Source organism: Gossypium hirsutum, chromosome D02 (assembly GCF_007990345.1).
Source record: "Gossypium hirsutum isolate 1008001.06 chromosome D02, Gossypium_hirsutum_v2.1, whole genome shotgun sequence".
NCBI lineage: Eukaryota > Viridiplantae > Streptophyta > Magnoliopsida > Malvales > Malvaceae > Gossypium > Gossypium hirsutum.
Window position 1 is genome coordinate 27461153 of NC_053438.1, and position 12227 is coordinate 27473379.

At 33.7% G+C, this 12227-nt stretch overlaps 1 protein-coding gene across 1 annotated transcript; it reads right to left on the reverse strand.

Annotated features, from left to right (window-relative positions):
• Positions 1–1562: 1562 nt before the first annotated feature.
• Positions 1563–11982, reverse strand: LOC107910665 (protein root UVB sensitive 6). Its single transcript, XM_016838602.2, has 13 exons — positions 11411–11982; positions 11054–11152; positions 10818–10931; positions 9293–9364; positions 9077–9187; positions 8875–8994; positions 4063–4164; positions 3890–3962; positions 3664–3747; positions 3500–3564; positions 3295–3396; positions 3030–3197; positions 1563–1926 (listed from the first exon to the last, which is right to left on the reverse strand). The coding sequence occupies exons 1-13, from the start codon at positions 11759–11761 to the stop codon at positions 1873–1875; spliced, it is 1515 nt and encodes a 504-aa protein (XP_016694091.2). The 5' UTR covers positions 11762–11982; the 3' UTR covers positions 1563–1872.
• Between the last annotated feature and the right edge of the window lie 245 nt (positions 11983–12227).

Sequence of the window (12227 nt, forward strand, 5' to 3'; positions counted from 1 at the left end):
CGGTGATGGTAAGAAAAAAGAGATGAAAAATAGCCTTTTTTTCCTTTTGTTATGTTTTAATCCACTTTAACTATTTTTTCTAACTTAATTATAACTTAAAAATTAGCATATAAATTATTAATTATTATGCTTTAGCCGTCGACTAGAGTTTGCAATGGCATAATTGCCATTTTGACCTTTAAACAAATACTAGATAAACATTTTAGTTAACAAAAATTAATAGCGATAAAGTTTTACGGTTTTTACAATTTAACCTTGTACCTTATTTAACCATTCAAATCATCAAAATTTCTGGACCAAACCTTAATTCACCTATACAGTAGCTCCATAAATATTCGATAGAAATATTTATGAGCTCGGTTTACAGGAATGAGGTCCTGATACCTCATTTTCCAAAACCACTGACTTTCGGTACAAACCACTTATACCATAACTAAACGCTCTGCAAGTAAATTTTACTAGATCAAGATTCACTATGTCATTAGGTTTGACTCCAAATATTAATCGATAATATTTACGGACTCACTCATCGAAATTGTGGTCTTGAAACCATTGTTTCTGACACCACAGAAAAACGGGATATTATATAGAGTAATTTGTATTATAAATTAAAAGAAAAAAGGGTCAAATTTCAAAAAATTGAAACTTACCAAAGAATCCAAACAATGCAATAGAACATTTTGCTCTTCGCTCTTGCCTCTTTCTTTTTTTTTTCATAATTATCATGAAAATCCCACAACAATTAGTCTGATAATGGAATATGAATCTTGCTTGAAATGTATGTTTTACTAGGGCTTTTAGAGATTTGAAAAAAACATAAAACAAAATAAAATTTGTAAAGCAATTTCTTGATAAAACAAAGTGAAGTTGATGTGATTGAAGGTGTTCATCAACGGTGGAAAACAAAAAGAATTTAGTTTAAAATATTTATGATTTTTTTGCAAGAAATGTTAGTTTACATTATTTTTAAAAATTTTAAGAATTTTTTAGATTTATACATATTTAATTAATTTTATATTTTTAACAATTTTTATTATTTTTAATTATTTTTATAAATTTCCTAATAATTTTTGGTCTAAGATTTTTTTTATTTTTTACAATTATTGTTAATAAATTTTTAAAAAAATATATCAAAATAATTTTTTTAACTATAACTTAGGACTAAATTAACTTTGAACTATTTGAATTAATGTGCAACTTTATTTTTTTAACGAAAGTTTACTACTAAGTGGCAAAAATGTAATAGTTTGATAACTTTAGTGACTATTATATATAACTTTTGAAAGTAGAATAATTGAAATGTAATTTTAAACAAAGTTTAAAAACAATTCATGTAATTTACCCAAAAAAATTATCATATTTGAATTATCAAAAAGAAATTATTATGCTAATTACTTATCATTTCGAATAATATTTATTTGCTTTAAATAATGAAATAAAACTATATTTTAGTTACAATTTCAAAAGAGTTTAATATTATTAAAAATTATGAATATATTACTTTACACAAATTACAAAAATTAATAATACATTATTTAAACACTGCATAAAAAATAAACGTGTAAATAATATGCAATGCATTAGAAACTAATTTATTTTAAATCTGACAATATTAAACACCATGGAATTACACCATATATAAATTTTCTGAAAATGCATTTTCCACAAATAAAGGCCCGAGTGTAGAAAATCGAGGGCTTGCACAAAGACGCATCCTTCCATTGGTATAGCGCTAATTCAGACTTCAGAACCCTTGTGTCATGTATATGCGCGTTCCGCTGCTGTATATAAGTGCAATGTATGGAAATTGGATCTCAACAACCAATTTTGGGTAAACAGTAGAGTTCAAACTTGTTCATCCCATTTAGCCCATCAATGCAGTCGAGCCCGACCCGGATTAAGAAGCGAGTCTGACATCCTCCAACCCTGCCAGACATGTCAAAAGGAGCATAAAGACATGCAGAAAAGCAAATTATAAACACGCAATGAGGAAGAGAAATCTATACATATGATCATCAGCAAGGATCAACAACAATACAGGGTCGCAAACAAAATCATACTTTTAGAGGTGTCAGACAAGCATCAGGCTCAGACCATTTAGGATTTAGCTCCTTTACAGCCTGGGTTATACTGGTGTTCAAACTAATTTTTAGATTTTGTGGAAGATATAGGATTTCGGCTTTTTTGGATTGGGTTCATTTTACCACCTCCACATAATCTCACATAAAATTGTCCACTACTAGCATTCGCAGGTCCAAGTAATTTACAGCCGACAATAAGCCCAGAAGTACTAACCCCATTAAATTCTTCCTGAAATATACACTACTGCTGCTTCATCTCTGAAGCATGATTAACCAATCAAAAAGTTGCGGCGAACAACTCTACTAAAAAAGTTCTATACTTAATAGGTATTTTCATATTCGGGGATTATGTAATTGATAGTCAAAATGAAAAATATTAGGTAAATTGCAAATCACCCCTTTGCACTATAGAGCACAATGCAAACATGCAACAACACTTCTAATTTTAGCAGCACCATACTTTTAAAATTAAGCAAATGAACCCAATTCATTGGTCACTGAACATGCAGTACATACAAGCAATCCATTCTTTTGCATTAACATGAGGCTAATAAACAAAACCGCAGGAACTCCAATTGTTTTGCTGATTGTTTCAAGTGATTAAACTCATCATAATGAACAGTTAAATATATATAGAACCATCTCCCCATTTGTTAAGAGATTAAGATCAATAAAAGAGTCCAAATTTCTAATATTTTAAAAAGTGAAATGGGATATTACACAATAAGGTGTGTTAGCATTATGGATCATTTCTAAGCATATGAGTTCTTGCCCCCACCCAAAAAACACCCAAAACATTACATAAAAAATGGGAAATCTGAAAAAGGTCAACTGTCTTTATATTTGCACATATGACAAGCTGAAGAGAAAGCTGGTAACACAAAAGGAGAAATTACATAGCATAGAGGATGAAAATAGAATGGCATATTTCTGACAAGAATGGCTGACCTGTTCTGCAGCATTGTTCTTGAAATGTCTATATGATGTTGAAACCATCTTACATGATTCAGCAATATGAAGCTCAAAATCAGTAGCTGCTGGCATGAGATGTTCATGCTGGCTTCTAGATGATAGACTATTATCGGCAGAATGAATGAAATGCAAGAGCACATGTGCCTGTAATACAAGGTGGAATTACTGCTAAACACAAAAAATGAAAGCAAAGCTTGGATAGCCAATATAACTAGTATATAAGGCCAAGAGGATATCTCACATGGAATGCTGCTTTTAGAATGTCATCTGACTTCGCTTGATCCTTGAGCAGTGCATATACTTTTCCCTTTGAAGGATTGTAAGTCACTATATATCTTTCTTTCTGCCATAAAATTCAACAATCAATGTAAGTTTATGCATGTTTTATGTGGGTACATGCTTTATGGGGAAGAAATTTAATCAATTTCGTTTCCAAGGAAGCATACCTCAAAGAGAGGTTCTATCGCAAGAAAGGCACCAGGATCTTGGAAAGCATCCCTAAATCTTGAGCCTGCAAACAATGGGAGAGCTTTCAGATTGAACTCAAACAACATAGCACCTAGAGCCTTTTTTCTCTGGCCAAGGGAAAAACTGTCAGTTTAATACACACCAAGAATAACAGGTCTGTCCTTCAACCATGGAAAACTAAATATTTTTTCCTGCATATTTCCCTCCTGCAATGAAGGAACTTGTCCTGCATCGTGAAGAAACACAATGAAGTCATTCTATGTCTGAAGAATTCTTCAAATAGTTTTGATTCATTGAGAATGTCATTGACAATAACAGAAATAATAAAGGGTCTAAATGCAGTGAAGTTCTGTTACAGTTTGACTAACCAGTCTTTAAGAAGGACTCTACAGCCACACTGAATCTTGCTCTATTTAATGTATGCAGCACAACAGATCTAACCTGGAAAGGAAATTATTATAAGCTATTATTAGCAGAACATGTTCCGAATACGAAATTAGGCAGACAGTTTAACAAAAAATAACAGAAGTGCTAGTGTAACCTCTCTGTAAGAACTGAAAACATATCCACATGACAGGAGAGAAAATGTGGTAACCAAGGATGGGTTTTTTTTTGAGATCAGAATGCTCAGTCCAGTTCCTAACTGCAAACAACATTAAGCAGTTTGGTTGATAAACCTCAAATTTCTAAACAAAATAAAATACGGACAGACAGACAAAACATAACATGCATGACAATTTATATTATGAATAATTAACAAATATATTGAATACAAGAAGATAGGATTGATGTGAGACTTGTATTAACTGCAAAAGCACAAAATCCATACATATAACTTCTGTATGACAAAAGATTTCCACCATGCATAAGATACAAGTAAAAAGATCAAAGGTGACTTGTTAACAGTTCATTAGTAATTTTTTAACAATGGTAACCCTTCTACAGTAGACCACTGGCCTGAACCTGACATCCACGATGCCTTCTAATGCAAAGAATCCACTGTTGTAATTGGAGAACCTAACTACACATGTCATTAATAACCAAAAATAGCAACTTAACTATTTTAAGAATGCTAAGATTAGAAACAAAGATAAGATTAAAAAAAAATTTAGAAAGAAGATATTAGAAAAGAGAGGTTGGAGAAGGAAGTCTCCTACAAAGTAATATTGCAAGAAGCAAGAGGAAGGAAGTTCTTGTTCCTATCTTGGGAGGTATGACTTCTTTATTACAGAGGAAGTTAGAAAAAAGATGTCGATATTTCTTAGATTGGCCTTTTTTCCCAAAGGAATATTGCCCTAGGGTTTTCATAAAGGTGTGTGTCCAGACAAAGACATGACTATCATATATGTGGACAATATTCTAAACCAAAACTTGTATGCTTTCCGTGAAAGTTGTGCAGAGATTTTAAAATAAGATAGGTATTGTGTGCCAGTATGAGTTTCTTTAGTGGGTCAACCATAGCTGATATTGAAAAGATCCATTTTGTTAAGTGTTGCTAGGGGCCACTAGGTTGAGTATTTTCTTTCACAATAATCTTTTGTCTAGATGGAGCCGATCAATATATCTCATAAGGTACTTTTTGATTGTTTGGCTGTCATCCTAAAAGGACACTTTTCAATAAATGGGGTTTGTTTTAGCTTATAAAGCAGTTCTTGGAGTGCATTGCATTGGTCAAGGTAGTTATATAATATATCATACAGAGAACGTAGCTTATGCATTGTGTAAAGAAAGTGATGAAGTTACTAACAGAGGTAGAGGGCCAGCAGAACAAGTAGACCACATGAGCATCGCAGTCTAGTCAAGCATGGGCCTATGTGATTGGAACAATGGCAAAGCCTTGGTAATTTTCTCTAGGAGGTGATTGGTTCGAATCAAGTAGTGAACTTTTCAAGATATCATGATTTGAGTATAATAGAGGAGGCTTTCTTGTGGACAACCACCTTGAAATGGTAAGCTTGGAATTCAATGGCTATTATATGAGTAGGGCAGAGATACTATAAAAATCCATATGGTTATTTGGTTATGGATAGTTTTGGCTACTAATATATATATTGAAGTTACAACTAACTACATCAACAATTCTAATCAGAATCAATCATTACAAGCACTGAACTAAATAATTTTAACTCAATAACTAACTCAACTCTAACTAACTAACTAACCCACACATAATTTTTCAAATGGTGGAACTTCAACCTAAGCACTCAAGGTCCCAAGGCCTCAAGCTTGCCAAGACTACCAGCACCTTATTGGCTTTAGCTATTACAATTTTATTTATTCTAAAAGATAAATAAGCTCACTTTATAGGAAACGGCACTTCCTATGTTAAGAAAATTGACCTGAAACAATTACTAACACCGCTATATCTAATATCTCCTCTACAAGAACAACTTTTGTTTAGAATAGTTGTTTAAGACAACCTTTGTTTGAGCATAGCTACAATTCAGAATAGTTGCCATTCAAGAACAACAATGTTGAGAACAAATACCATTCAGAATAGCTCTTATTCAAGACAAATGTTGTTCAAGAATAGATGTTGTTCAGAATAACCTCTACCAAGAATAGCTATGTTCAGACCAATGGTTGTTCAATATACCTTTAGTTGACAAGCTTCTGCCGAAAACAACACCATCACAAAACATTTTTATAGAACAACTCATTTGTAGAACAAGATTATCCTTAAAGACACATTCTCCAAGATGTATTCCATAGAAGATGTTTCAAACCATATTACTTCATCAAAACAAAAGAAATGAAGATAATCCCATAATATGGTAGGATTCTTGGGTGAGCTTCACTCTTGAGATGTTCTAGAGAGCTTAGCTTGATGGATCATATATAGAGGTAGTTATAAGGTTTTCTCTTAACCTTTCCATATAATATTGAGTGTTCCCCGTTTCTTTCAAAAATCATCACTATCAAAAACTTAAACTCTTTTAAATAAACCATTATCAATAACCAAAAATCCCCCTCATTACTCCTATATGCCTAATTTTGCAACTCTCATTCTCTACTCACAACTCATTTGGGGACTTTTGGAACTTTTGACATTGGGGGCAAAACTTTCTCTCAAACTCTCTCTATAATCCTTTATCTTAATTCTTTTCTTAGAATTAGTTTCCACCTTACTACCCCTTGCTTCGCCACTCTAACCACCAAATGCCACTACGCTCAATACGTCCAAGGTAAATTCTAATCTTCCTTTCTGCCATCTCAAGGCACATCCTGTTTCACTTGTTTGCAACATTTACTCTCCTTGCCAAAGAAACCTCTACATTGGTCATCATAGAAGGAATGGGATTTGAGAAAGATTGATGAAAAGATGTTTGGAACTTAGACCATCGACCAAAATGTTCCATCTCTGCAATTGCTTCACGAAGCGATTTGACAATACAAGTGTTTAACCACTTTTATCAATACAAATCACTTCAAAAGTTGCTTTGCAAACTAAACAAACCCCCATTTCCTAAAAGTGGTCCCTCTTTATGAAGGCCAAACATGGGAGTAGTGAAATATATTGATTACAAACATCAAGACAAAATATTATTATGAAAGCAAATGCTCAAGTTATTACCCCAAAAGAGCACAACCTAGGCGAATCTACCTTTTGAGTACACCCATTACCAAGAAACCCTTATTAGCAAATTAAACTTGACACATGTAGATCACTACACAACAAGACCTTTGTGAAACAATTTTATAACTATTGTGTAGTTGACCATTTTTATCAATACATATCACTTCAAAGTTGCTTTGCAAACGAACAATCTCCATTTCTTGAACAATGGTCCTCTTAATGATGGCCAAACATGGGAATAGTACCCCCTAGAATATATTGATCACCAACATCAAACCAAAATACTATTATGAAAGCAAATACTCAAATTATTAACCCCAAAGGGCACAACCTACGCGAATCTTTTAATATCAAACACTTTTTAAGTAGACCCACTACCAAGAAACCCTTACTAGAAACTTTAACTTGGCACATATGTGGAAGATCATGGCACAAATCTAAAGAAAAGGACCTACTCCAATGGATTGGACTCAAGAATTAACTTCTAATCATTGTGATGTTTTTGTCAAATATAACGTCAAACAAAAATGGAGGAAGGAAACCTTCAAGAAAAGGGCAATCTACGTCAAGATGCTTTGTGTTATTATTTGTAGTTCCTCTATATACAAAAGCCCTACCTCCTAGGCAAGAAGAAACTTCCACTCACCAAGCTTTGTAAATTAACTTTGAGAAATCATTCTATTACCTCTCTTTTGTAATATAATCTTGTAGTATTCCCTTATGCCTTTCAAAATTTCTTCTATATTTTTTCTCTATCACTAACCTTAATTGTTTTCAATGATTAAGTTGCTATTCTAGTAATTAATGATGTGAAAAAAAGGTATTGAGTGGTGTTTATCTGAGCTCTTGTACTCTTATACTCAAGTTGAGTCTCTACCTATTTTCAATGTATTTTATGTTGGATTAAAACAAAGAACTAAGTAGTATTTTGAGTCAATTAGATTATGCTAGAAATGATAATTAATATATTTACTATCATGCATCCAAACAATTCTATTTTTAACCCCTTTTTGCCTTTTATTATGGGCAAGACCAGATGGTTCTTGTGGCCATTGTTGTAAACAACATCTTAAGTTATCAAACCATCAAGCAGAAGCAGCAAACAGCAAATTAATACATATAGGTTGCTTGTTCTCAACAAAAGATGTTGACAAGAAAACCCTGACCATTGTGGTCATTATAATGCCATTGCTGCAAAGGGAACTCTCAATATGTTTTTAAAATTTAAAGAGTGTAACACCAAATTCTCATTCCAATCAGACAACATACCTACTTCCATAGTACAGCATCTAAAGCAACCTTCCCTTTAAATCCAGCCAGTCTATTTCTTCCATGCTGTGTTATAAAGATTGTTTGGGGGGATTGTGGGGCAGGGGGGGGGGAGGTTCATGGATATGCGTTTGGCACAGGAACATACAATTTTTTCACAAGTTTCTCCTTATATCTGGAGGGTCAGATCTCAAAACTAATGTCCATTGGACATGTGTCAAGCCTGGGTGCTACAGTTAAAATAGAGTTGAAACAACACAGCTTCAATGCAATTTGTCCTCTTTTATGTCCTAATTATTCCAATGTTTACAAGTTTGTTAATGCATCTACAACACTCATCTCTGATACACTTTGCTATATCATGTTTTCAATTGGCACATCTTTCTCTTGCTAATGGATAAATCAATTCTTACTCTTTATTCCTATTTCCACTCATATCACTGGTAATTTAGAAATTTGTCTGCAAATAACACTACTTCAGACTATCAAGATATTTTTAAGGCATACCAGATCTGCAATATTTCCAACACATTCTCCTTTTGCAGTGACATCTCCAATGTTTTCTCCTTTAGCAAAGGCTTTGTAAATTGGTGTGCGAGTCGATGTAGATGTTACAGCAGCAACATTCTATAAGTAAGTTGCAAAGAATAAGACTGCAATACTTAAAAGACCACAAAGACAAAAGTTGTACAGGTAAAAAAAAAATCACCTTCAACACATTTGCCGCACAAGCCAAAGGAAGAAAGAGATGAGGCACAGATGCAGTTGCCAACTCTACCCCAGCACCCAGCTCCATAAGTAGGTCACCAGCAAACCGCAGCTAAACACATTGGATGTAACAATATCTTGTGAAGATAAACCAACAGTTCTACAACCTCCATCACAAAATATATATAATAATTAAAATTAAAAAGAAAAAAAAAACCTGTTTTAGATCATAATCAAATTTATTTCCTTGTCGGGAAAAAAGCATTTTACCAACCCTACCGGCACCATCCTGCAAGCATAGTTAAATTTTAGCTTGCTACACAGCCAGTTTCAACAAACTTCCTTTTTTTTTCTATAACACAACATTCAATATGAAAAGACAAACCAAATAGGCGATATAAAAGGATAAAGACTAATAAGTTATAAACCAAAAGTTGGTGAAACGATAGCAGCTGAACTATTTAATGAATTCTATGAAATTACTTCTTGAATGCTTTACAGATGCCAATAAGGAGTAAAATCGAGCAATAAGACATTTCCTTTTAGATGGATATAAGTAGATGTTTTAATTTTTGAAACAGTAATTCGAAACTCAATCAAGAAAAATACTAAACTGTAATTATGACAAAAAGTCATATAAATCTTACACTCACATTTTCTTAATCAAGAAAAATACTAAACTGTAATTTTGGCAAAAAGCCATACAAATCTTACACACATTTTCTTTCTGCAAGCAGTATGCTAAGAAAAAAAATAGAAGCAACTTTTGCAATAAGTTAGGTGCATAACAAAGGCTTTTTTGTTTTTGAGTACAACATAGTCTGAATTTATAACTTTATCCTCTACCCTGGTGAAAAACAAGTCACCAGCTTTGCATCTAGTATCAAACATGTAAAAAGCGGCTAAACTCCAAGACAAGCTTCCAAAATGAACATGATGTCATAAGCACTTACTAGCCAGTTTTGCACGAAGAGAAAATCATCAGGTCAAACAACACAGTAGCTTTAGGAAAAAATTTTAAGAATACCTTGTTAGCATTGCTAACATATTTACTTTTGAAGAGCAGGTTTCTCCTAATAATTTAATATGACAAGAAATTGAACATATGAAAACAGCAAAGATGATCTAAGGTGAACATCCAAATATTGACAGGTCAGAAATCAGAAATGAACCACTAAATTTCGGGGCTACATAGAAACTCGACATAATAAGGATATCTAGAACTTCACCAAGTCAATCAATCAGATAATAATAATGACATCTAGATAACAAATAAAGGAGAAACCCCAATGTTGAGATGAAGCCTGGTATAGATATGGAGGAACATGTTCATATACAGAACCTCTCATAACTTACTGAGCACAAGTTTCGAATGACAATTAACACCCTTGAAAACTTCACTGTCGGATCAAAAATGGCAATTCTTCATACATTTTAAACCTCAACCAAAGGAAATACTAATATGAGAAACTAAATTTCAGCAAAAGAAAATACCAGTCCGAGAAAATTCAAGATGTGCTAAGACAAACAGCCTTCATGATTGCAAAGTAGACTCAGTGGCTCTCTATATCCTAAAATAACTGTTAATATCAGAATATTCACAAAACTTACAAACTAGACAACCAGAAGAGCTAAGACAGTTGTAAAGTAACAATTGCGAAGCAAATGTAAGCTGATATTTTTCAGCCGCTAAACTTAAAGGACGTATGTTGTTAACTTCAAACATCTTATGTCTTCCCTACCTTGAGAATCCAATTAATTGCAACAGCACCAGGTGTAGCACTATTTCTAGAGATTCCAACTGAGTTCAAAAGGGTTTGCGTGGTGAAAACACCCATTGCTCCACCAAAGAAATGCTGCATTGAACAAGATGGCATTCAGTATGGTATTTAGCGATGCTAAAATTCTAAATCGAGAGGCAAGGGCGAGACTTGAGTCCTATAATGCCCTCCATTTTCCAATATACTTAGAAAACCACCTTCAACGCTCTCCAAGTCATGTATGGCACGTATGAAGGAGTAACACTCTCAGGGAAGCCCTCCGGCACCACATATGATCGTACGAATGACATCAATTCCTGCATAATCAAATGAAAAACAGTCCAAGTCACCCACAAGTAAAATAAAAATGTTCTAAACTCTAAATAGAAGCAAATCCAACAGTAAGTACAAGATCTTGCGGCTTCACTTGGAATATTAAGTATATTTTTACAGCGAGAATAGTCATTATTAGAAATGGAAAATAGCGCAACTATTTATTCTTTATCTTCCATTTTGTTTGATATAAATTATCTCTATACTAGTATGAAAAATTCGAAACGAAGTAGAAAACTGACATCGAGAGGTGCCTGTGGGGTGTGCAAACTGACAGTGCGAATGGAATTGTTCTTGAAATTTCCGAAGGAATCTTTCTCGGCCACGTACTTCCATCTCCTTCCGTCAATTTCCTCACAACAAATCAATTTCAAACTTGAATCTCGAAATTCGTCCCCCACCAGTCCCATCCTCCGGTTTTCATCCATCAATGGTATCGCGGCTCCTTCGTGTATGCCGGTGCTGCTACTTAAACCGGCATTTGAGGCCAGGCTGGCGCTGATACGCAGCGTTTCGCGGACGAGGAGGCGAGACTCCTGGGAGGTCAGGGTTTGGGCAGCGGAGGTGGATGTAGAGTTGGGGGATTGCTTCATGTTGGTCTGTGTTTGTTAGCCGATAGCAGCAAAAGGAATTGCGAGTATTTTCTTAAATGTTTGACTTGAAGCATGAAAAGAAGGTGCTTTTATGCTGCGATTTGGCACACTTCGGTATTAACGACATCAACATTGGGCATTTAGCTGTGGAAGGTGGCCGTGGCTACAATTACAATTGAATTAAAACACCTTTTTTTTTTCTTAGGGAATAGGGACTGTTTGTTTCGTTTTTATTCCAAAATTCCAACAATATAAAACTAAAAATTGTTATTCATTTGTAAAACTTTTTCTGTAATTCACTTTTTGGAAAAATAAAAGGGTTTTCATAAAAGGTCCAATTCTGCATTCAATCCCTATACTTTTTGTATATTTAAAAGTTAGTATTTTTATTTTTATTCAAAAGAATTTAATCTCTCTGCTCTTTTGATTTAATAATTGAAGTTTAATTGATAACTTTTAACACCCT